Genomic DNA, 27,574 nt, shown 5'->3' on the forward strand with positions numbered 1-27,574 from the left:
CCTCAGAAATTTTTGAAAACCAGATATTCCCTGGAAACTAGCAAATATTTACCTTGAGCAACAAGATCACGTCTCAACAACGGATAAAGAACAGGTTCTACACCATCCATCTCTTGTATAATAAGGGTTTTCCCAAAACGAACTGCCAACTCAAGAGCTGTGATAAAATTACTATCCTATAAGAATTTTAAAAAATGATATTAAGTCATATTGCTTCAATATTTATGAAGACCACCATAGAAGAAAATACTAATCAGAATATAAATGTTTAAAAATCAATATGCAGTTAAATAAATTATTAATAACTGTATTTCTAGCTATAAGTATTACATAATGATTAGTTGAATAAATTACCTAAAAGTTTCATAATTTAAATGGACATAAGAAAAACAAGGACTTGAACATTTTTATTTATGTGGTTAAAAAATTCCAAATACTAGAATATGTAGCACATTCATGTACTTTTCAGTAGATAACACCACACTGTTAACTATCAACACAATTTAACAGTAGACCTCTTTCTCTCTTACATGACAGAAACTCTACAAACACATCTGAATAGCAGCTCCCTATTTCCCCCATAATATAAAAACTTTACTTCTATTTTCCACTGTATTTTTAAACTGCAGCAGAGAAGATTTTCCAAAATATATTCGAAAAAAAAGTTACTCAGATATTGCTAACCACTGTTTTGCTTAGACTTAGAATCAAGATAGAATCAACACTAAATACAAAAGAGGAAGCCCACATGATGAACTCTCATAAACTCTTGGTAGGACAGCTGAGTACTGTGAAAAAATCTTTACACAAAATTCTATACCCAGTCAAAATTTTCAAGGCCTTCCAATTACTAAGTAAGTTACAGAAAAGAGCCCAAACCTCCACCAGATTTTTTTTTTAATCTAATGTTTTAGGTAAGAATTGCTAAGATCTCAAGCAATAAACTACAAATTAAGGTATTTTATATACTAGCTGATTTATCATTAATCTTAACCCAAACAAATTAGATATTTTCACTTTACAGAAAAAGTTAGTTTGTGAGATAATTTTTCAAAAAATTTACTTTTTTAAGCTTTCTTTATCTGATAGGTGGAATTACACAGAGAAAAAAAATAAGTCTGGACTCCCATCTGGTGGTTCAGCTCCCAAACAGCTGCAATGACTGGGGCTTAACCAGGCCAAAGTCATGAAGCTGGGTCTTTCTTGTGGATGCCCGGAGCTCAAGTACTTGATTCCATTTTCTGCTACTTTCCCAAATTTATTAGCAGGGAGATGGATGGGAAGTGGAGCAGCTGGGATGGGAAATCAGTGCTCATATGAGATGCTGACTTCACAACAACTGGTTTAATTGCATACCACTACTCAGGCCTCTATCTGCAAAAATTAAAATTAATCATATACTAGGACTTGCTCCAAGAAAATCCTGAACAAAAATAATTTTAGCAATAAGATAAATATGCCATTGAGATGTCAGTATTAAAAATTCTATGATTAGATGTCACTGACCAATATATTGGGACATATAAAATATGCTTATTATTGAGATATAGGAGTAGAAAACTATGGGAAACATTCATAGGGACTATAAATATGCTAAAGGCCCAGAAGGCCTTTCTTGATTGTCTAAGATAAGTTATTATTCTTACTTCTAAAGCATTCTTGTACTTGTGGCAGAAATCACAGTTAAATAGTAATGTTTGTCTCTCTCCCCCTAGTAGACTATCATCTTCAAAAGGGCAGGGACTGTGATCATCTTATTCACTGTTTAATTCTCAGACCTTATTTGGCCCTAAATCATCTAGTATCAAATAAGATTTTAGAGTGTTTTTTTTTTAACAAACTAGAAAAGTGCATTGAAGAGTTACATTTATTCCTCAACTTCATGGCCACCCTCATCCCAGGGAAGTGTTGAGGCTCTGTTTTGAATCTATATTTTCTTGTTACAAATTCAAAGTACTTTTCACTATAAAATATTTCTACTAAATATCAAAATTGTTAATAATATACCTGCTGATTGATAACTTCCAAACGTGAATCTTTCAAATGTGTTTTTAACCATTCTGTAGCTTGTGAAGAAGGATCTATAAGAAATGGGCACACACGACTCTAGCAAAGCAAAAAAAAAACCAGGAAATTAATGTTTTTTAAATAACTATAAACTCTGATTCAAATCAAAAGTTTCCTACAAACTACGACTCACTAAGCAATCTAAGAAAGAAGCAAAGGCATAGTTTTAGGCTGTAGCAGAGCCATATTACTAAATTTTCAATGACCAGCAATCAACATTAGGTAACCAAATTCAGCACAGTTAAAGAACAGTCCTTTCTGCCATATAACGACACAGAAATCTATATTAGAAATACATTGGGCAATAGTCCTAATTCCATGATGATGTCATTTGTTCCACGACATTTGGTTTTGAAAACACATAATTTATTCCCTAACTTTATATCTACTCTGGATAGATTAAAACAAAAACAAATACTTATGAAAGAAGCTACCTAATAAATATTTAAACATGTTGACTCAATTGTTTTTAATTTTTATTTATTTGAAAAATATAATGAAATTGTGTGCTATAGCAATCAGAACACATATGAAAGAAGACTTCAAGTAAAACTAAACGTAACATTTAGTATCTCAGAGTCACACCAGGAGGAAAAAGGATGGTGGAAAATCTGTGCTCTGCAGACCAAGGGCTCTTCATCACGGACACTGCTTAGAATTGTTGGTAGAAAGGAATGATAAAGAGATAACTGGGTTTAAATCAGTGTTACTATTGTTTTAAATTCTTTACAGAAAAAGCACCTTTTCTGCCTCCACCCAGCGGAGATTACTCCCTGCACTCCTCCATATTTTCCCCTGTATTACACTACTGCATAATTTTCATGCAGCTTTTATCTGAGGTGAGAGTCATTGCTCTATTGTTGCAAATGCACTATTCTTAGCAAAACACCTTGTTTAGTAAAAAGCCTCTCAAATGTTATTATGTAGTGCATCTAGGTTTTCAAATGTGACTTAATGCATGTATTTAACAGCAAACATTCATCTTAACATGAAAGTAATTAATACATATAATAAATGTGTGTATTTAGAAGTTCTTACCCATGACTTCAAACCAATGATCTGATGCAGTTAAATGAAAAAAAAGAAGATAATGTTTCAAAATATCATTTGTTAGCAGAGTATACGTAAGTATTTCAAAGGGCATGTATAAGCTTATTTTCATTGTATTCAGATTTCTCCAGATTTATGCAAGTTTTCTAAAGTATATTTTATCTCCATATTCTGTAATTAAGTAAATTCTGCATTTAATAAATTATAATTCAGCCCAAACCACTGGGCATTTATTCACTCATTCTTGCAATCATGCATTTGTTCAATTACCTACCATATGTTAAACAACTTCCACAAGACAATATAAAGGATACAAAAATCAGTAACAAACACTCCCTTATTCTCCATGACTTCACATCCAGTAAAAAAGAAAAGAAGAGAAAATTTCATCATCCAGAAGTGCCCAAGATGATACACAAGGGTTACAGTTGGAGAAAGGTAAGCTGCTAAGAAACTATTCAGGTCAAACCAAACAAGATTTCCTAGAGAGAAACAGAAGCTTTCTTAGAAGTAACAACAGCTGATAGAAAAAAAATGTAAAAGGCCTAGATTATTTAGAAACCATGGGGGGAGGGCTCAAGGAGGCGTTGGGGGAATCCCAGAGCCAATGAAACTATGTCACAAAATGAAATGTAATTAATAAAAAAAGAGAAACTATCACTAAATTGGTATAGCTGGGTGTAATAAATAAGACCCTTACAAAGTGGAGGAGTAATCTGAAATGAGCCTGATTATGCACTTTTCCTAATGTATTTAAGACTAATGAAATGTTTAGGCTTCAAGCAATGGTATGTCACTGAAATACATAACTGAAGCCTTATAATCAGACCAATGTTTTAGGAAGAAGAAACTGATGCTAAAGCATGAGATCAGCTGGTATAATAATGTATTTATCCAGATACCAACTTATGAGAGGTATAAATAAAGCTACTCCAGTGGATATGGTTAAGACAGGATGAGACATTTCAGAAACAGATTTGATAGAGTTAAATGAACAATTAACTACTGAAAAATAAAAAAGACAGGGAGGATTTGTATCTTGCACTACTAAGCCAAGAATAATGTCTCCACTGGTAAAATTTAAATGACAAATAGACCATAGAGCACGTGAAAGGAAGAAGAGTACTTAGGGAAAGAGTTTCCTTACCTGCCCTTCTGCTCCACTCAAGGAATTTCTGAATGATTATCAATCACCCAGAACTGCACTCAAGAGATGAGGAGGTGACTCAAGCTAATCTATCATAACCCTTTTGGGAAACTGACAAAAAATGCTGACGGTGTTAAGGGAGGGAAAGTCAACACATTTTTTTCTGAAGAAATAAACTGTGCTGATGGTAAAAATGCAGGAACCAATGGCCTTGGTTAATGAAGGATAAAGATAAACCTATCTGACAATGAGTCCATGTCTTAAGATGAAGAGAAAATCCATGATAACTTTATTTGAATCCTTAAGCTACCCTCAACCTTTTTGAACATTTCAGTTAGTTAAAACAATAAATTACAGGGCCAGCACTATAGTATCGTAGCTTCAATTTCTGCCTATTGTGCTGGCATTCCATATGTAAGCACTAGTTCAAGTTCATACTACTCCACTTCCAATTCATCTCTCTGCTAATGCATTTAAGAAAGCAGCAAAATATGGCCCAAGTCCATATATACACACAAAAATGTGCACAGTACATATATACACACATAGCAATCAGAATCAAATTTCACATACAGTCTGGGGATAAATGTGTGCACTTGAATCCCAGCTGTAACTTGATAATGGATAAGTGGCCTAACACTTCTGTGCCAGAATTTCTTTATGTATGAAAGAAATAACATCTGTACACATTTGCTTAGGTTCATTAAAGTTATAAGTGCTAAAAGTGTATTACTTGCATTGTCTTACAAATATAATATACATACATGTAATACATCTATAACATACTTACTGTTGTTTATTTGTAACTTAATGAAGATAATGGACATAGGAAAAATTATTTAACTTCACAATCTTTTGTTAAGATTCATTTATTTTTATTTGAAAGGTAATTTCTCAGAGAAAAAGAGAGAGATCAAGAAGTCTCCTATTCACTGGGTCGCTCCCCAAATGGTTGCAGTGACCAGAGCTGAGCTGATCTGAAGCTGGGAGCCAGGAGCAATCTCCCAGTCTCCCATTATGGAGGGTGAGGCCCAAGGTCTTGGGCCATCCTTCGCTGCCCTTCCAGGCAACAAGCAGAGAGCTGGATCACAAGTGGAGCAACAAGGACAAAGTGATATCCATAAAGGATGCCAGCACTGCAGGAAGATTAGCTTGTCAAATCACCATGCCTATCCCATAACTTTACATTCTTACACTAACATTGAATTAGTGAGTATTCTTAAGCATATACTAAATAGCAGGAAGAAAAAATACAAAATATACAACATAAAAATGTAAAGAGGCTTTACACTGAACTGCTCATGAATAGCAAATAATCAGTAGATAATAAAAATATAGATAAAATCTAAAATAAATCAGCCATCTTTTCCATCTCCTTTCTGGATATTTTCACTTTTCCTTTATTATAACTTCTAACAGTCTTATACATTATCATCTACTGAACTGTCCAACATTTTAAAACATCTGTAATTTCTTGCTCAATGCAAGACATTTTGAAAGTGAAATCACTAATAACTACAACAGGAAATCTATATAAAGTATAGCCCAATTAATCCAGAACACATGTGCACCATGGCCAAGTGTTCCCACCTCACTAAAATATAAACCATAAGCTTACTATTAACAAAATAAACAAATTCTTGTTACAAGACTAAGGGTAGATAAAAATTTTACTGTTTTCAAGATAATACCTGTACTTCAACAGCTAGTTTAACATAAATATAATAATTTTGAGCACTTTCATAATATCAAAACATTTTATACACAAATGCTTTTCATACATTTAATGAAACTGTTGCATTGGATAATTACATGTCTTGATGCCAATCTTTCTGAATCAAAACTATATCGAATTTATGAAGCACAGCCATCTATTCTGATACCAGACTTCCTAGAAACTTGACCATTATGTGCAAATGTTTGTAGAATATCACATACATCACCCAGGGATGTTAATGAGTGAACGTCAGAGATGTGCTGTCCACCATCAACTACATGTTACTGCACACCTAGTCTACCTTGATTTTACAACACTAAATATTGGTATCATCAAGAAGATTTTTAAAGTGGTTATTTTTCTGTCCTCCAACTCAATATAATTGCGTAAAAAAAAACCTTGGTGATGACAAATACAAAGCAAATCTAACCAGATTGTCAAAATAACTTCAAAACCATTTTCCCAAGACTTATCATGAAAGACAATTCAGATAACAAATGTATTATTTTCTGTTAATATCAGTGAAAAATTTAAAATTATACTAATAAATATTTTTCCTCTGAATATTTTTATTTAAAATAAAGTCTAGAATAAAAATTTTAGGATAAAAAACTTTTAGAATAAAAATTTTTATTCTACTGTTTTAGAGTAAAAAAGACAATTCTAAAACTATTATTTTTTTAATTTGCTGATGATTTCTTTCTTGGATTACTCACAGCAAGAAGAGATAACTGTAGGGCTTGGCGGCGTGGCCTAGTGGCTAAGGTCCTCGCCTTGATCCCATATGGCCGCTGGTTCTAATCCCGGCAGCTCCACTTCCTCTCTATCTCTCCTCCTCTCAGTATATCTGACTTTGTAATAAAAATAAAATAAATCTTAAAAAAAAAAAAAAAAAAAAAGAAGAGATAACTGTAAAGCCTTGGGGAAAGAATAACAAATACTATAAAAACCATTAAATTTAGCTCAAGGCAAAGAATTTATTTACTTATAAATGTGAGATTCCAGTTTCAAAATAATGATAAAAATGTCTGAAAGGTAAATTAGAAACTGACCAAATTAAAAAAAACGGCAAAACTGTTCAACTTCTTTACTGTAAGAAACTCATATAATGAGTCAACATATAATAAGCTCTTAACAAGCTACTAAAAAAACAAACAGGGTCTAAAATATGCATCATAGAATGCTGATAATGTTATCTAAAGAGAAAAAAAGTTATCTAAAGAGGAATATTAATATTCAAGCCTTTTTTGAGACCATGGAGCATAATATGAAGAGTCCATTGCATGGGGCCCGGCAGCGTGGCCTACTGGCTAAAGTCCTCGCCTTGAACGCACCAGGATCCCATATGGGCGCCGGTTCTAATCCCGGCAGCTCCACTTCCTATCCAGCTCCCTGCTTGTGGCCTGGGAAAGCAGTCCAGGACGGCCCAAAGCCTTGGGACCCTGCACCTGCGTAGGAGACCTGGAAGAGGTTCCAGGTTCCCAGCTTCGGATCAGCGCAGCACCGGCCATTGCAGCTCACTTGGGGAGTGAATCATTGGACGGAGCATCTTCCTCTCTGTCTCTCCTCCTCTCTGTATATCTGTCTTTCCTATAAAAATAAATAAATATTGGGCCCGGCGGCGTGGCCTAGCGGCTAAAGTCCTCGCCTTGAAGGCCCCGGGATCCCATATGGGCGCCGGTTCTGGTCCCGGCAGCTCCACTTCCCATCCAGCTCCCTGCTTGTGGCCTGGGAGGGCGGTTGAGGACGGCCCAATGCATTGGGACACTGCACCTGCGTGGGAGACCTGGAAGAGGTTCCTGGTTCCCGGCTTCAGATCAGTGCAGCACCGGCCCGTTGCGGCTCACTTGGGGAGTGAATCATTGGACGGAGGATCTTCCTCTCTGTCTCTCCTCCTCTGTGTATATCTGGCTGTAATAAAAATGAATAAATCTTTAAAAATAAATAAATAAATAAATATTAAAAAAAATAGTCCATTGCATGCAGGGAAGGTAGTTAACAAGTGGAAAGAAAATACTCCCATTGGGTATAACGCAACATACATCCCTGCTTCCAGACAAAAGATGGATTCCCAATGGAACTGTTGGAAATGTGTAGACAATGGGATGCTGGACTGTCTGACATTGTCTGTACCAACAATATCAGGGTATACTTAACTAAGACTGATAGAATTGTAATTCCTTATAAAGGACTACACCATTGTAGTAAAATGGGGAAAATCTGTTGGGGGGTGGAAGTTTGGGGGGGAATCCCAGTCTATAAGAAATTGTACCACATAATTCAAAATTCAAAATAAAAATATATTAAAAAAGGAAAATACTCCCATTATGAACTAAAAGAAGATTGGAAGAAACAGAAAACAATTTGCACTATTCAAGAGCAAAATGTGTTTCAAGTTCCATATGAAGAATGTAAGCCAAGCTAATAAGAAAAGGCAAATTGATAATCCGTTTCTGGGGCCACACTGTGGCAAAACAGGCTAATCCTGCACTTGCAGGACTGGTATCCCATGGGGGTGTCAGTTCAAGTCCCAGTTGTTCCACTTCAATCCAGCTTCCTCCTTATGCCCTGGGAAGGGAACAGAGGATGGATCAAGTCGTTGGTCTCCTGCACCCACATGGGAGACCCAAAAAGAAGCTCCTGGCTCCTGGCTTTGGAATAGCTCAGCTCCAGCCATTGAAGCTGTTTTGGGAGTAAACCAGAAGATCAAGTTCTCTCTCTCTGTCTCTCCTTCTCTTTCTATAAAATCTACCTTTCAAATAGAAATAAATCTTTTAAAAAATAATAACCCATATAGAAGGCTTGGAAGTTGATGCTCATATTCATTCCCATTAAGGTATTGATATTTTAAACTTTAACCGGTGCCATTTGCATACACATACCCTTGGCAAGAATACATTGTTAAAATATGTACATCTATAACTTATAATTTACCTTTACTTCCTTTTTTTTCTTCTTCTTTTTTAAATTTTTATTTCTTATGATACAGTTCCACAGGTTCAGGGATTTCCCATTACACCCTACCCCACCCCTTTTCCCCTATATTGTTACTTGCTATATTTTCAAGACAAAACCAAAATATACAATTGATAAAGTCACATATTAAATGAAGGAAACACACAATTCAATGAATCAGGTATTGTGAAAACATGTCTTTCAGAAGTTCAATTCATACTTTATTACCATCAAAATAATGCCATTTTATGTTTTTGAGAGAACTGATCACTGAAAATTATATATTTGCTAACCAAATCATCAATTCATTTGCATTAGCAAAATATTTTCTTTCATGTAAACAAAAATACAGTAATTAGGAAACCATAAGAACTTAAGGAATGTAACAGGATGCATTTCCTATCATAGGGATTAAAAGAAAGCATTTCTGATTAAAATAGAATAATCACCTGTAATATAACAAGGGCATTTTCTATCGAGAGGTCATCTGACGGTAAGCCTTCACTCTTCCAAATTAACTGCTCACTTTCAGTACAAAGAAATTTCCTCAGATCAAATTCTGAAAAGATAAATAATACTTTACTGCATATGAAGGGAGAGAAAAAATGTGAATCATGCTAAAACAACATTCTATGAAATTTTTCATTTGAAATCCATTATTCCATACTTCACACATGAACTCGCAGGGAAAAAGGCAAATGTGTAAAAATCACAAAGAAATTGAACTCAGCTAAATCATTTAATAATTATGTGAAACCCATAAATGCAAAAAATGTTTTGCAGTTTCTATATCTTACAATGTAAAATGTTTCAAAAATAATAAAATGTTCAATTATACTATTGTATCAAAAATTATTCTAAGGTCTCAGTTTCATAAAGTGGTATATGAACAGAAGAATTACAATAAAATAATAACAAAAATTTGTGGATTTTAGCAAATCATTATGGAATATGCCTTAAAGTATCCTTAAAACTTACAGAAAATTTTAAAAACAGTAAAGTAGAGCCCAACGCAGTAGCCTACTGGCTGAAGTCCTTGCCTTGCATGCACCTGGAACCCATATGGGCACCGGTTCATATTCCAGCTGCTCCACTTCCCTACCAGCACCGAGCTTGTGCCCTGGGAAAGCAGTCGAGGACAGTCCAAAGACTTGGGAGACCTGGAAAGAGCTTCTGACTCCTGGCTTCAGATTAGCTCACCCCAGCCATTGTGCCCACTTGGGGAGTGAACCAGCAGATAGAAGATATTTCTCTCTGTCTCTGCTTCTCTCTGCAAATCTGAGTTTGCAGTAAAAATAAATATTTTTTAAAGGTTATTTTAAAAATAAAAAATAGTAATAGAATGGAAGTCAATCCTATATTTAGAGCAGCACAATCTACAACAGCAAAGACATGAAAACAGCCCAGATGCTTATCAGAAGAGGAGTGGATAAAGAAATTGTGGTACATCTACTTCATGGAATAATACTCAGCCATCAAAAAGCATGACATTCTACCATTTGCAACCAAATGGGCCCAACAAAAAACCATTATGTTCGGTGAAATAAATCAATCCCCAAAGGACAAATATTGTATGTTCTCTCTGATAAAAGGCAGCCCTCATGGAAATTATAAAACCAATAGCCCTTTTAATACTGCTTTTGCTACATCTCATGGGTTTTGATATTTTTGTTTTCATTATCATTTCTTCATAATTGTTTCTTTTCTCTTATTAAATTCTTCACTGCCTCATAGATCATACAGTAGCATTTTTTCCAAGAATTTTTTTTATTTTTCTTTTTCATTTCTTCAGTGACATAGTGATCATTCAGTAGCAAGTTAATTATCTTCATGGAACTGTAAACTTTTTAACTTTATTTCTGTTGTTGATTTTGTTTCATAGATTTACATTTAAGGAAATGTATAGTAACTGTGTGTATAATACAGACTATCATACCCAAATGTGAAGATACAATGCAGAATGCATCTATACTTCCAAATCAAAGGTGGACTCCCAATGATACTGCTGAATATATTTTGATAATAGGCCGTTAGATTGTGAGTCATTGTCCATACCCACAATGTCAGAATATGCTTAAACAGCAGAATGGTAAATTTATGACTCCTTGAAAGAACTACACTATTGTAATAATATAGGGGAGATTAGTGGAAGGGGGAAGAGTTTGGTGAGGGGATGAAGGGAAATCCCAAAGCCTATGGAATTGTATCATAAAATTTTAAAAAATTAAAGTGAAAACAAACAAAAAAGTTTCAGGACCAGCGCAGTAGCCCAGTGGTTAAAGCCTTGCCTTGCATGCACCAGGATTCCATCTGGGCACCAGTTCATGTTCTGCTGCTCCACTTCCCATCCCGCTCCCTGTTTGAACCTGGAACAGCAATTGAGATGGCCTAAAGCCTTAGGACTCTGCACCTGCGTGGGAGACCTGGAAGAAGCTCCTGGCTCCTAGCTTTGGATTGGTGCAGCTGTGCCTATCACTTGGGGTTAGAACCAGCAGAAGAAATATCTTTTTCTCTGTCTCGCTTTCTCTCTGTAAACCTGACTTTCCAATAAATATAAATAAATTATCAAAATAAAGACATTTGAAATTTATTAATAAGAATATACAAACTTTCAAGACCAGCTGACTTGGTCCATTCTTCCAAACAGGTTTTTCTCAGACATTCAGGAGCAGCAGAAAGATAGGTAATAAATGCAGCAGCTAGTTGAGCTCTCTTAGGAAGGGTGGCCAATTCCTCTGTTATCTCTGCAACCTGGTGGAAAAAGAGATAGATTTATGGATAGTCTTCAACATGGAAGAAAACAATAACTTCATGGAATTTTGACTGTGGGAAAAATATTATGCTTTAAGTAATAAACTTCTTGTCTCAAATACGGTGATCAAAATGCAAAATGTCAACAAGACATCAGAACTTATTATAATGTATTTCAAAATGGTGAAATTCAATTTTTTTTTTACAGATACATTTGGTCACTGAAAACTCCTAATGAGCACATCAATATCATCCTGAGCAATTCACATTCCAAATTTGTACTACTTTCTAAAATAAAATTGGGACACATAGTATAAGCAAAAGCAGAAAAGAAAAAAACAAGTCCTTGTTAGTGAAAAGGCAAAAGATTTATGTGTTCTGAAGAGAATCCAGAGTATCCTCATTAGTGAAAAGGGTAACATGGACAAAGCCTGCCACTGAATACAAGGAGTTGTAGTGATGCCAATGGAATGTGTAGACAAGGGGAGAGTTTACTGGAGCAGATTAGGAAAAGGTCTTCAAGCTACACAAAAGAATTTCTATTTTGACCTGATTAGTGTGTCCAAGTATTTACGCAGACTATGAATAATGTAATCAGATTATATTTTTAAAAATACAAATCACCCGAAAAATGAAGTATAAACTAATTAAGAGGTCATATAGGAAGAAGACAATTAGAAGAATCCAAATAAGAAATATTTGGATTATTGGTATTGGTATTAAAGATGGTAGACAAAGATATTGGTGTTAAAGATGGAAGATAAATGGATACACTAGGCAAAGAAAAGGCAAAGCCCATATGCTTCTAGCTTTAATGGCTGAAGAACTACAACTAAAGGGAAAAAAAGGCTAGACAGTCACATTTTGAATGATAAAATATTACATGCAGAAATAAAAACCAATAGTTTTGGACCATAAAATTACTTTCCAAGGGAGTATTATGGCACAGCAGGTAAAGCCTCCCACGACAGCAGCCCATGGGTACTGCTTCAAGTCATGGATAAATGCCTGAGAAAAACAGTGGAAAATGACCCAAGCACTAGGCGGCATGTACCTGGGAACTGAACCAGCAGATGGGAGATTCTTTTCTTTTCTCTGTCTCCCTCTCTCTCTGTTCCCTACTTCTCCTTCTGTTTATCTCTCATTGTCTTTGTAACTCTACTAAGTAAATAATATCTCCTTATAAAATTATTTGCACAAAAAGAAAAAATATCCTAATGAAAGTAAACTCAAAAAATTTAAAAGTCAATAAATGTACAATCAAATCATTTTATTCCCTGTCTTCCCCTCAATAACATTTGAACTTGAGAAGAGGTTGTTTTACCTAAGATTAACTCATATAAAAATATTTTGCTTAATGATAATAATTTAGATCTAGATTATTTGTCTGGGGCTAATACAATTTAATTAATATTTCTTCTTTTCTTTTTTACTTTCTAAATTTATTTTCATTTACTGGAATGACAGATAGAGATCATCCATCCGCTGGTTTACTTTCCAAACACCCATGTGAGTCAGGAATGGACCAGGTTTAAACCAAGAATCAGGAACTCAATGCAGCTCTTCCACGCAAGCATAAGGGCCCAAGAAGTTGAGTTATTCCCTGTTAACTTCCAGGGACACATTAGCAGGAAGTTGGATGGCAAGTGGGACTGTCTTAAACCACGTAATAGCATATGAAACATAGGAGCCCCAAGTAGCATCCAACCCCTGCACAAAATGCCCACTTCTCCTGTGTTGTTCTTACCACCACGTGATAGGTTCCCCAGGATTTGAAAAAGTCATTCATGACCACACGAGACAAACCTGTGCATTCCACCTCTTGTGTTCCCTGTTGAGCTGATTAATCAACATCTCTGCAGCTCTGATCGTTTCCTGTGCTTTGCTTACTTCAGCTTCAAGTTTGGCAGCTTCTGAAGTCCTGCTCTGAAATCTGTGAAAACATTAGAATTTGATTTAAAGCAAGAATTAAAAACAATTTTAATAAAATTTTTCTTGAGTGGTAAAGCCATTGTGCCACAATTTAAGTGACTAGTAATATTTGTGTACAAATTATCACTAATACACAAAAATATCCTAGTACACAAAGTATTATCATCTTCTACCTTAAAAACTGAGAAGGCCTCCATACCCTACAGCATTATATACACGTTTCTTAATAACATATTAGGAAGGTCCTGAAATAAGACTAATCCAATCTACATCCCTAGGTTTATTTCTACCAATTTCAGAAAACTACATGTCAACATCTGAGGAAGTTTAACAGTTTTAGAAAATGCAGCATGGTTTTTATCCTCTGTTTCTCAGGATGCTCCACTTTACCAGAAGATATTCCAATCACTCCCTTACCCCTATATTTACCTAAAAAATAAATATAAAATTTCAGCACTTACTTAAAATATCCTATTCATTATATAATCCCTCCCTACAACCCCAGTTGCCAAAGTTTATGAATTTATTTTCCTTGAAAAATACTTGCAAAACTCTAAAATTTCATTAAATATGAGAGTAATAATCATGATGTGCCAAAAATGCTACCAAGCATGGAAAAACATATATATGTGTCTTTGCAAAAAATCGCTAAAACAAGCATAATCCTCAAGTTACAGATACGGAAACTCAGAATGAAGAAGGTTATTGTACAGGTCTCACCAATAACTAGTAGAGGATATAAATTCATTTACATGTGTAAATGATATTAACTTGCCTGTACTTTACACACAGTATATTTCATCACTTCTCTGTTCTTTTCTGTCTGTCCTCAGACCAAAAAAATTCTAGAACTCAGTTGTCCAATATGGTAGCTACCAGTCACATACAGTTGTTGAAATATAAGCTAAAGACAAATAATATTAAAATTTCTATTCCTTAGTCATGCTCCACACAATGCCGTTCTCAGTAACACACATGGCTAATGGCCACCATGCAGGAAGCACAGACATTAGCATATTTTGTCACATCACCCAGGTTCCATTAGGTGATTCTGCTGTAGAACCTGGGACTAGAAAACCAGATTTGTATTAAACACAGCAATTCATATTGCACAGTGTAGATACATAAATGACAGAAACATGTAAAAATTATTTTCAATGTTTTCAGATTAGAAAATAAAGTTTGACAGGTCATATTTATTTTTATTCTGTCAATAAGAATACTACATGTAGCCCAAAGTCAAACCAAATTTCATATCATGCTTGCAACAGCACAGTAGCTCTCAAAAGTGCATTCTTCTATCATGGAAAATACCATCTTGCTTTAAAATTAAAAGTTAATCCCAAAGATTTTTTTTCTAATATTCCATCCAAAATATTGGGAGTATGGTACAGTGATTGAGAATAGGAATTCCTAAATTATACAAACCTAGAATCTACGCTGGCTTAGTCATTTGCTATCTGTTCAATATTAGGCAAATAAGACTCCCTATCCTAAATATTTCCAATACACAAAATACAAGGATAATATTTATATGACAGTATTATTATAAGGGATAAACATGAAAATGCAGTATAACTCTTTACACACAAGCGACTAATAAAGCTGAAGTTGAAGCACTTTTGTCATATGTTAAGTATTCAGAAAATAAGTGAAAATAAGCTGCATACTAAGTACTAACAGTGAGTATACAACAATGAAAATACTGTCATACTTATTTTTTATATTTTTCTAATAATATCTGGAAGAACATAATGCATATTTTCCTATATTTTTAATATAAAAACTTCAGGAATTTTAAAATAATGGACTTCTCTACTTGAATTTTTCTTTTTCATTTCCTTTTTTTTAAAAAGATTTATTTATTTTTATTGGAAAGCCAGATATACAGAGAGGAGGACAGACAGAGAGGAATATCTTCTGTCCAATGATTCACTCCCCAAGTGAGCCACAACGGCCAAAGCTGAGCCAATCTGAAGCCAGGAGCCCAGAGCCTCTTCCAGGTCTCCCACACAGGTACAGGTTCCCAAGGCATCAGGCCGTCCTGGACTGCTTTCCCAGGCCATAAGCAGGGAGCTGAATGGGAAGCCAGGCTGCCGGGATTAGAACAGGCACCCATATGGGATCCCAGGTTGTGCAAGGCAAGGACTTAAGCAACTAGGCTACCATGCAGGGCCCCTGATTTCCTTTTTTCTACAAATATATTTCTTATCGATATGTAACTTATAGAAGAGCATTAATTTCATAAAACTGAAGGCAATCATAACATCTATATTTTCTCATTTGTTTTCCAGATTTCAAACCTTCACACACTTTAAAAAAAAAAAGGTCCCAACATCCACATTCATTCCCACACAAATATGCTCTATCCTGTACTAAAAAGCAATCACAGAGGCACAGAGCTGCATCAAAGGCGACAGAAGCATTAAACATGATAATATTTTCTTGGGAAGAGTACAGGATATTTAGTCCCACAATGTCAACTTGCAGAATGAACATTCTTTATCACCAAGAGAAGAAAATACAAAAAGGCAAATGTATGTAAACAACCCATGCATTAGTTTATTATATTCAGTTTCTATAGTACAACTTTTGCATGAATATAGGGGACATAAATTCAGTAGCAATAGCAATATAAACAAAAATTTAAGAATTTTACTTTTAACAAAAAGTTTCTTTAAAAAGGAATACCTCCCATATTATTCTATATTTGTAATAAACCACAAAAAAACAGGTAAAAATAGAGATCACAACTCAGATTTGAAAAAAATTTTAGTAGTTATAGTCTATGTTTTTAATATCCAAGATATCATTCAAAATTTAACTTACTTTTCTTTCAATTCTGATACCTTCTGACCAACAGAATTAAGAAGTTCCTCTAGTTTCCTTTTTCTATCTTCAGTTCTCTTTAAATTCCTAAAACATAATCCAATATTAGAAAAGTAATTCTGTTTTAGGTATCAATGATAAGGCAGCATCAATATAATATGCAATCTTACAGCAGCATATGAACAATAAAAACTGTCATTAGTTCAATAATATAACATCTTTACTCGGAATTTAATTTAGAAAGTGATTTTAAAATTAGAAATGAAGCTTTTTAAAAGATTTATTTATTTATTTATATTGCAAAGTCAGATATACAGAGAGGAGAGACAGAGAGGAAGATCTTCCATCCAATGATTCACTCCCCAAGTGGCTGCAACGGCTGGTGCTCTGCTGATTTGGAGCCAGGAGCCAGGAACTTCCTCAAGGTTTCCCACACAGGTGCAGGATCCCAAGGCTTCGGGCCATCCTTGACCACTCTCCCAGGCCACAAGCAGGGAGATGGATGGGAAGTGGGGCTGCTGGGATTAGAACCGACGCCCATATGGAATCAAAGTGCATGCAAGGCGAGGACTTTAGCTGCTAGGCTACTGTGAAAGGCCTGGAAATGTATCTTTTGACCCAATATGATGCTGCTGATAATCCAGCTTAAAATTGGTTTTGCATGTAGATAAGTAGTAGATCAAATACATTCATTACCTTTTCATTAATCAAGAACGTGTGTGTGAACATAGGTGTACACAAACGTGCACATATCTGTGCACATAAATATATGAAGAGAATGCAAGAGTAAGGCAAAAGAGAAATTTCAATAATATTTTGAAGGCAAAAAGAAATTGCAGCAACATTTTTTAAATTAGTAACGGACCTATCAGAACACCAAACACTACTCCTGTATAAGAACAGCAAATTTACAAGAAAGCTAGCAAGAAGTTCTGAAGTTAAGCGTCAATTAAGTATATAGGATGGCTTAATTGTTGGTACTGCAGTTGGACCCCAGACTTCTTCCTCCACTGAGATTAGACTTGCCAATTAACCTCAAACACCACAAACTTAATTTATGTCTAACTCATCTCCATTCACCATTAGTACACCCAGCACAGAAGATGTGAGGATCCTTTCAGAGAAAAATCACTAAACCCATCTCCTCTCCACATCACTACAAATGTTGAGGAGCTGCTATCAAGTAGCCCATGCTCTCTGACCAGCTACAGTGAAGCTCAGAAGCCAAGGAGCCTAGGCACAACACTGAGAACTTCCAGGAAAGATTTCCAATGCTGCACACCCAAGAAATAGATGCATCAACAACGCTTTCCAATATAAAAAGCAGAAACTAAAACAAATTCAAAATGAACAGAGAGAATCAAAGCAGCAAATTTAAAACAAACAAAAAAACAGGTGATGTCTTCAGGATCTCTATTTCATGCAGGAAACAAGGTGATGCTACTTTTTTCAAAATGAAAAACCCAAAAGAATGTAACAAAACTTTGAAAATTACAGGCAGACTAGCAAAAAAATAAACTAGCACAATGTCATGATGATACGAGTGAGAAATGAAAGCAAAGACTTGGCAACCAAGTCAGATTAATGTGTACTGCTGGGCACTTTATAAAATGAACACAACTGTTAGCAAAACCTTAAATTACTAAAGATACAAGTACATACTATAGTATTATTCAAAATATTTTTTAATGCCAATATGATTGCAGACAATGAAAATGAAATCAACATTTCCACTTGCCTATCCAGAACCATTTTCTTTAGCTAGGAAAGGGACAGAACCTCAGAATGGCTTTGATGTGCCTATCTCCCTCACTCATGTTGGCAGGTACTGAATTACATTATCATGACACGAAACAGGGAAACAAAGGTGAGGTAAAAATATCTGTTAGCAGCCTTAACAGAAAAATTTTATTATTGTTAAAAAGAGGTGTATTCCCTTAACAAGGAACACAGGTGAAAAAAGTCACTACTTATTTCAAGAACATATGCTTTTAGTAGCTACTTTGCGTTCAGGGAGTAGCTAGCTTGTAGGTAAACAAATGAAGACAGTGATTGCTATTTCTTCGATGGCATCATGGAGGCATAAAATAAAACCATCAAGGAAACAACCGACTTGAAGACTTGCCACTTGTAATACAATACATTATCGTATTCCTCAAGGCATTCTGAGTGGTGATTTTATTAGCAACATTTGAAATGACAACTGTGTTATAAGAAGAAACTGTCAAAGGAATCATGCTATAAACACTTCCAAAATTGACACAAAAGTACACAGCGAGTAAAACACACAAGAAAACTATTAATTCACAATATCATAAATAAAGATCCTATTATAAAGAAAAAATATGAGACCACAAAACCCTTGTGGATCTAAAATGGCATCAGGCCTGTGAATAATAGCAAAGGATGCAAAGGAGAGATTATGCAGCAAACAGTGAAACTATATGAAATTTTAATATGTAGTGAAATAAATACCAATTTTTAAAAGAAAATCACTTCTATTTAAAAATAAATAAAATTTCAGGCCCAGCGGCGTGGCCTAGCGGCTGAAGTCCTCGCCTTGAACGCCCTGGGATCCCATATGGGCGCCGGTTCTAATCCCGGCAGCTCCACTTCCCATCCAGCTCCCTGCTTGTGGCCTGGGAGAGTGGTCGAGGACGGCCCAAAGCTTTGGGACCCTGTACCCACATGGGAGACCTGGAAGATGTTCCTGGTTCCCGGCTTTGGATCGGCCCGTTGTAGCCACTTGGGGAGTGAATCATTAGAGGGAAGATCTTCCTCTCTGTCTCTCCTCCTCTCTCTGTATATCTGACTTTGTAATAAAAATAAATAAATCTTAAAAAATAAATAAATAAAAATAAATTTTTTAAATAAAAATGAAGCATTACTAATAAAAATGTACAAAAAAGGAAATATGCTGATGAAATAGTACTTAGTGAAAAATATCTTCATAATCAAAATAATGTAAATAATATGCTTTAACACGAAATGTTCGAAATGTTCAGTAATTGTATAGAAAAAATTAACAAGCATAAGAGCTAAAATTTCTTTCTATTAAGTGGGAAATTGGTGATTAATACCAAAAACTAAGCAACTAAAATCATAATAAATGTCTTATTCTCCATTCAGAAGACAGAAAATATAATCCTGACTTAATAGCAAATTTGTACTTCAAGCTCCAACAGTAAATAACTAAATCTAATATCTATCTGCCCAGACCTATTTTGCAAAATATATCCAAAACAGTCTCTTAGAATTTAGCAGGTAAAAACAAATATAAAACTAAATTCCAATCTTTATGCAATTAAATATCATTCTTTGTGAGACGCTCTCTATTTGAGCTTCTGCCAATTATAACTTCAACAACATGACAATTGTGTAGAAAACACAGTTCTGCTATCATTTCTTTCTAACTGCTTTCTCTATTTGGTCTCTTTAATTTCTAATTAGCATTTAATTGATTTATTTTATTTACAAAAAACATCAGCTGCCTTTTTCAACCATAAAAAAGCTAAATAACTACTCATAGCATATTGATTAAAATAAACCTTAAAATTATTTATATTTTATATTTTACTTACGATTCTAGTCCTGACTGTTCAATTTCCAAAGGCTGAATCCGTTCCAAGACATGAGAATACTGAACATTGGCTTTGACCCAGGCAGCCAAAGGTGCAGCTGCGGTACTGGCACGCTTAGCATTCTAGAAAATCGGTTAGAAGGTTTTCAGAATCCTCACTTAATTTCAAATAAAAGCAAACTCAATTCTAACAAATTTATTTTCACATTCATTTAATAGCTTTATCCAAAGAAGCTTATGTTATAGTTAAAATTAAAATATAGGGTATCGGTATCTTAAGAAAAGTGTACATTACTACATTTTGCTTAAAAATAAGCTTTTTGAACATAGAAACATTAATAGGAAGACAGTTTATAAACACGCTCATTCTATTAGCTACATTTGTAACATATACAGGTATAGTCCAATGCAATGTTTAAGCATGAAATTTTTTTTTGTGCATCTGACACACAATTCTACATTAAAGAACTATTTTGAAACCACTGGCATCAAATAAGTGTAAAATTTTTAAATAAAGGATCTAAAATTATTAAAATCATTTCATTTACACTATTCATTGTAATCATATATAGGTATCTGTCATATACGACAACCACACCGGGAGCAAATGAAAACACACTAGGAAAGTTACAAGTGAAACATAATAAGACATGACATTAACAAAAACAGTAAATGCTAAGATTCAAAAACCACTTAATAAGCCTCACTCTGTACCCTTGATTTGGTCTATATTAATTCTTTTGTGACTGCTTCATAATCATAGTTTCTACAGCTTATTATTTTACTTATTACGTGCTGTAAATAACTGATCATGACAAGGCATCATTTTTAATGTAGAATATTACTTGGAAAACAGAATCTTCAGGTATAATTTTTAAATTACCTTTGGATCAAAAGATGCTTTATTTCTAAAAAGAAGTTCTTCAACACTATGTCTTATTTCCTTTGGAATATTTCGTGCATCAAAGGTTGCTATGTCTTCTCTCACACCTCTTTTGGCAAGGAAGCTAAAATTAAAGTATATTTCTCAAATGGAGTCAAATGAAATTTGTTAGTTTTGCAAAATAAATGAACAAAACAGTATACTTTTAATACTTTCAATCCATTAGCTAATAAAAACTGGAATCAAAAAAACTTAAATACAATAACCATCATTTTTGACAAACAACAAACTCTACATTCACAACAGTCTTTCTAATACTCTATGAATAAACTGGAGCAATAAATGAAAGAATCTCAATAATGTTATTATATTATTTATTCATGCATTAATGGATACTCGTATGTTCTTCTTTTAGAAAAGAATTATTTATTTTTTATTGGAAAGGCAGATTTACAGAGAGGAGAGACAGAGAAAGCAATCTTCCATCTGCTTTTCATCCCAAGAAAGCCACAACAGCTGGAGCTGAGCCAATACCAAGCCAGGAACCAGAACTTTTTCCAGGTCTCCCACATGGGTGCAGGGTCACAAGGACTGGGTTCATCCTCCACTGCTTTCTCCGGCAACAAGCAGGGAGTGGATTGGTAGTGGAGCTGCCAGGACAAAAACTGGCACCCAAATGGGATATCACTCTTAAAGTAGAAGATTAACCAGTTGAGCCATTGCGCTAGCCCCTCATATGTTCTAAGACGTGTAAGACTTTCTCTCTCTCTCTCTCATATATGTGTATATATATATATACATATCATGTATTTGTATATATGTATATGTGTATATGTACATATATGTATATGTATATATAAATATATATACATATAATACTGCTTTCCAGGGTGTATTCTGCCAGACAGCTGGGACTGGATTCTAAGCTGAGACTCGAACCCAGGCACTGCAACCTAGAACAAGGGCATCTCACCTTAACTGGTAGGCCCGGTGCTCATCCCCTTCATTGCACATAGATATTTTTAATTTTTTACAAACAATTTCAGAAATTCAAAAACCTACCTTTTCATGCTCACCCAGGATGTATCAAAGATACCCATCAACCTTAAAACTCCTTCAAGAATGTCTCTGATTACATCAGGGGGCATGCGTAGTGAGCGTATTTCTGAAAGAGATTCTGGCTTAATGTTTCCAACTGCTAGTTTAGCTTCATTGACCAAAGGCTGCAACAGAAAAAAGGTTGTTACTACTTTCAAATTATATTTTTAAAAAAATATTTGCAAGTTATTTCATTTTATTTAGACTAATTATTCTAATGTAATATTTTCTTCAAATATCACAATGCTTTAAAGTAGAGAAAGTAAGATTTCTTGCCACAACAACTGCACTTTTCTCATTTGTAAATTAGAATTTGTTTTCAAACAACTGTCATTTTTTCAAGCAGCTCTTAATATTTTAGGACTAGCTAGTGTATTTATCTAAGTGTGGGCAAAAAGAACTTCCTAGTCTGTCTTAATTTATTGGTTTCATCTTTCTTCCTTCTACAATTAAAGCTACATAGCTCACAGAAAACATACTTCTTAAAATTACCATCAGCAAATTCACTGACATTTCTTCACAATGTTCCTTCTTGCTCCTCTGGAGTAATATTAAGTCAAAATGTTAATTTTTCCTAGATTTTTTTTTTTTTTAACTTACCTGTACCTCTTTTAGTTCATCATCAATTTTATTTTTTCTTTCTTCAATTTTAATAACTTCTTCTGCTATTCTGTGCTTCAGTCTTTCAAGTTCTGTTTTTTGCTCACTAGCATCCTATAGGGATATATCAGTGGCATTCCAATCAGTTTTTTTTTAATTATTTATTATTTAACTTCATTAATACATTGTATTATGTGACACAGTTACATAGATACTTGGGTTCTCCCAGCCCTCCCCAAACCCTCCCACCATGGTGGATTCCTCCACCTTGTTGCATAACCACAGCTCAAGTTCAGTTGAGATTCCCCCATTGCAAGCGTATACCAAACATCAGTTTTAATGAATCCAATTTGAAATATTTAAAAACATTAAATCACCTATTTTCAAATAATTTCAATGTTAATATTTTCAAATGTAAATTCCTATTAAACGTATTTCTAACATAACTTGAGCATGTCCAAAATTCCTGGGAAAGCAGTGATAACAAATATGTACTCTATTAGAAAAGTTCCTATGCCTTGCCATTAAATTGTTACTCTACACAATTGAAAGAAGCCAGAACTGCACAGTTTAAAAACTTACAATACACACTGAGCATCTGAAACAACAGTACAGTCAGCACTAGTGATAGAAGAGAACACTGACAACAGGCTTCTGTGATTCTAACAGACAACAATAAGTTACAAACTGGACAAGTGGGATGCTGGACTCTGTATGGTGTAAACTTTTAATTAGGGAATCTAAACGGAACTTGAGCTGTGGTTATGCATCAAGGTGAAGGAATTCATGATGGGGGAAGGGTTTGGGGTGAAGGGGGGGGAATCCCAGTACCTATGAAATTGTGTCATGTAATGCAATGTAATTAATGAATAAATGAATATTTAAAAAAAAAAAAAAAAAACAATAAGTTACAAACTAATGCATTAAAATTCTGTATTTATAAACTTTTAGACAAAAATTGAAATTATAAAACATTAGAAATATAATGGTAGATATCTGAAAAAAGAAGAGTGAATACTCAAAGAACATTACATACTAACATCACATGAATGCTGTGCTCAAGAAAGCAAAAACCAAGCTTGTTAAAATCTATATATGTAAAATGTTTGAATATTATGAATATATAAATTTTATTTATGTCAACTGAAATGCAACATACTTTGTCATGAAACCTTTCTCAGTCACTTGGATCATTTTAAGAAATGTAGAAACTACTGATAAACATACTGATATACTTGACTTGGGAGCAACCATGCAGCATAAACTTTGAAACCAGATGCTGGAAATTAAGCAAAAATTAATAATCAATGACCTAACTAACTTTTTTCATGTCCATTCTTATACTCAGGCTCCTACACAGCACCTCAAAAAAACCTTTATATAAAACAAACATTTCTACCTTCCTATCATTGCTGCCACTCCTCACAAAATAGTCATCTTTCTATCTCCACATATCAAAATCTTCCTATTAGACCTATCTCATGCACTCCTTTTTGTATCAATATTGTCTCCAATTTGGAATCTATCCCTACTGAATTTTTACAGCATCTAACTTGAACTTTCTTTACACTATAAAACATAATTTCAGTCTTCAGAAATACCAGTTCGGCATATAAGTTACCTCTTAAGATATTACTTTTTCCAAAATACTAAACAGAAATGTGTACTATTTGTAATTGAGCCAAATTACTGACTTAATATATAATATACTTAATTAGTTTTATGGGTCTTTATTAGACAGCATAATTAGCTATGACAAGCATCCCACCGATGAACAGCTTAGACGAGAAAGCAGCACAATACTGCATGCACTGGCCTACTGTACATGAACACAGTGTGCTAAACATTTTCCTTTGTAAAGTGCTATCTTTAATGCAGTGTTTACTTTTTATATTTTCATGTTTCAAATTCAACTTTTAAGGAAGGAAATAATTCATAGACTTTATTGGCAATATAAAAAGACTGGCTGTTTTAAAAAATTCACATTAATCTATTTCTAAAAGACTTCATAAGAAATCACACTAACTTTTACAGTATAGCAATTCCATTCATATTTCTAATATATGACTTATCAACTGAGGTAATCACTATTTGGATTTCTGCCCTTACAGAGCGAGAGTTTCTATCATTTCTTACAAAGGAAACCATACAGTAAATAGTCTTGTTTTTTTCCCTTAGCATATGGCTTTTGTGACTTATCACATACCGCTTTCGTTTCTCTTAGCTAAAAACCTTAAATAAATCTTGAGTATCTTTTCACATGTTTACTGGACCTTCATGTCTTCTTTCATGAAAAGTCTATTTAGATTTTCTGCAAATTGTTAAACTGGATTTTTAGTATTATTAAGCAATACAGTTTATTATTTATTTTTGATACAAATCATTCATTAGAAGCTTGAATCCTCCTGAAGCCTCCAAGAGTCTGTGTTAGCACGAAGCTGGGACAGTAAGCAGAACTAGAACTGAAATACAGACACTCCAACAAGAGGTAAGAGAACCCCAAATGGCGTCTGTTAACTGCTATGCCAAACTATTTCTCCAGACACCTTTTGCAAATATTTTTCTCTCAGCTTGCGACTTGCTTTTTAATTTCAGAAATTAATCCAACAGTAGATGTTTTCAGATTTGATGAAGGTTATAGTTTTCATTTTGTATTTTGGTGACATTTAAAAACTATTTGCATCACTTAAGATCATAAAAATTTTTGCTTTCTTGTAAATGTTTACCATTTAATGCTATACACTTAAATCTCCAATCCAGATCAATTAAAGTTTTACAAACTAAGTTGTAATGTAAGGTCTGGATTTCATTCCTCTCTGTATACAAACCCAAATACAGAAAAACACAAATCCAAAAGCAAATCCATTGGTGAAAACCTACATGCTTTCTCCATTCAATTAGAAATTTTGTATAAAATCAATTAGCCAAATAAGTTTAAGCTATTCCCGGATTCGACACTTCAATAATTCCTGTGTCTAATATCACAGTACCGTAGCAGAGCTTTCTAGTGAGTCTTGAAATTGTTAAGTCCTCCAACTTGGCGATTTTAAGGCTCTATGCCATTTACTTCTCAAATGAGATACAGACATTGCCATGAGAAGCAGAGTCAGCATCAGCAAGATAAGCATTAAACTAGTGGCAACAGAGTAGTCACCAAAATAGAGATAAGGAAATCTATTTGAGACATATTTAAAGATGTAAGAGTGATAGGATTTAATTATTCATTACATGTAAGGGATGAAGTCTAGAAGCCTAATGTGATTTTAAGTACTATCTTGAATAATTGATGAGCTATCTTATAAGTGCCATAAATGATGTAAAGAAATCAGAAGGAAGTCCTAACATATGGCATAATGTTTCAAGTTATAATGTCACAGTACTTTATAAATACATGTCTATGGCAGACATTTGGCACAGCACTTAAGATGCCATTTGAAATTCTTGCATCCCATATTGGAATGCCTGGGTTTAAGTCTCAGTTCTGCTTCTCATTGCAGCTTCCTGCTAGCATGCACCCTGAATGGCAGCAATGATGGCCCAAGCATTTGGATTCATAGTTGAACCTGAACTCCAGGTTCCTGGCCTTAGGCTGACCCAGCCCCAGCCACAAGCATTTGGAGAACGAAACCTTGGATGGAAGATTATTGTTTGTATATGTCTCTCCATATTTTTTATCCTTTCTGACTTTCAAATAAATATACATGAATAAAAATGTTAAACCATGATTTTAAAAATGAAGGAAAACATGATTAAGAGATAGCTGGGTATTTTTTAAAGGACTAAACAATTTTGTAACAGGTATATGTAGTTGGTGGTACAAAACAATGTAAGGCACTAGAATTTGCAGAAAGAGCATGCAGAAATTTTTTTTTAAAAAAAGAAGGAAGCCTGAGAAATCTCTGAGTTTAACAACTTGGAGTTTAACAAACAAAATGCAATGACTAAATAGGACATGACCAAAATAGAAAATAGCATAATAGTCAAAACTACACATAATGACTTATTATGAAAATCTTGTATTAAGCGAATACAAATGTCTTGGGTTTTTGTTTCTTTTTTATTATTCAGTAGAGACACAGAGTTCCCATAACTGGTTCACTCCCTAAATGTTCCAACTACCTGGGACTGGGCAGAGGGAACTCAATCCCAGGTGGCAAGAACCCAATTATTTATGCCACCACCTGACTCTCTCAAGGTGACTAGCATTTGAACAAAGCTAGAATCAATCACTTCTTCGAGCTAGTAATTGAACCCAGGCACTCTGATGTGGAACACAGGCATCTTAACCAGAATCTTAAATGCCAGGCTTGCTGCCCACTCCAGAGAAAACTCTTGAAGCCTAAAGGGTAGAATTTTAAGAGAAATGAAAGAAAACACCAACCTAATTGACAGAGCATAGGGAAAATCAGTTACAGACATATCCATAAACATGTAAAATATAAAAAGAGTTTAAACACATTACAAATGGTCAAATGAGATGAGTGACTTATGTTTCAAACAAATGCAGGGAAATACAACGCACTTCCACAAAGGCTCAAGTATGCAACAAGATCAGCCTAACTCACTCAGCATGTATGAACAATATATTAAGTCTACAAAAGTAAAAGCAACATTTTCAAACACTGATAATAAAGCATAAATGTTTTCCCTATTATGTTTCATTCTGTGCTGACCTGCATTGATATTGTAATCTCTTGAAGGGCAGCATCTGCCTCATCTTGCTTAGTTTTAAGCAATATACTTTGTTCACCAGCTTTTCTGTTCAGTTCATCCACAAGAGCTTTAGCTTCATTTAGTTTAGATACACCGGCCTATATAAGTGAAACACTGATCAATAGCAGGAAAAAAAAAATTTTGTGTATACACAGTAAATAAAGCCCTAAGACAAACAATCAAGCAAACATACAGGTGAACACACAGAAACAGCTGCAAATGGACTTAACTTTTTTTCCTTATTGCTGATCC

General features: G+C 34.4%; 1 protein-coding gene across 1 annotated transcript in view; it reads right to left on the bottom strand.

The window, feature by feature from the left end:
- Positions 1 to 27,574, bottom strand: part of DYNC2H1 (dynein cytoplasmic 2 heavy chain 1) — a 280,093-nt gene that overhangs the window by 135,814 nt on the left and 116,705 nt on the right. The window contains exons 56-66 of the mRNA XM_058663973.1: positions 27,283 to 27,420; positions 22,610 to 22,723; positions 21,974 to 22,134; positions 20,912 to 21,035; positions 20,030 to 20,151; positions 16,449 to 16,535; positions 13,494 to 13,620; positions 11,546 to 11,687; positions 9,386 to 9,495; positions 2,008 to 2,106; positions 53 to 176 (exon numbers count right to left, since the gene is read on the bottom strand). Coding sequence (XP_058519956.1) covers positions 53 to 176; positions 2,008 to 2,106; positions 9,386 to 9,495; positions 11,546 to 11,687; positions 13,494 to 13,620; positions 16,449 to 16,535; positions 20,030 to 20,151; positions 20,912 to 21,035; positions 21,974 to 22,134; positions 22,610 to 22,723; positions 27,283 to 27,420 — 1,348 coding nt within the window. The remainder of the gene's footprint in view (positions 1 to 52; positions 177 to 2,007; positions 2,107 to 9,385; positions 9,496 to 11,545; positions 11,688 to 13,493; positions 13,621 to 16,448; positions 16,536 to 20,029; positions 20,152 to 20,911; positions 21,036 to 21,973; positions 22,135 to 22,609; positions 22,724 to 27,282; positions 27,421 to 27,574) is intronic.

This window comes from Ochotona princeps, chromosome 4 (genome assembly GCF_030435755.1).
Source record: "Ochotona princeps isolate mOchPri1 chromosome 4, mOchPri1.hap1, whole genome shotgun sequence".
Taxonomy (NCBI): Eukaryota; Metazoa; Chordata; class Mammalia; order Lagomorpha; family Ochotonidae; genus Ochotona; species Ochotona princeps.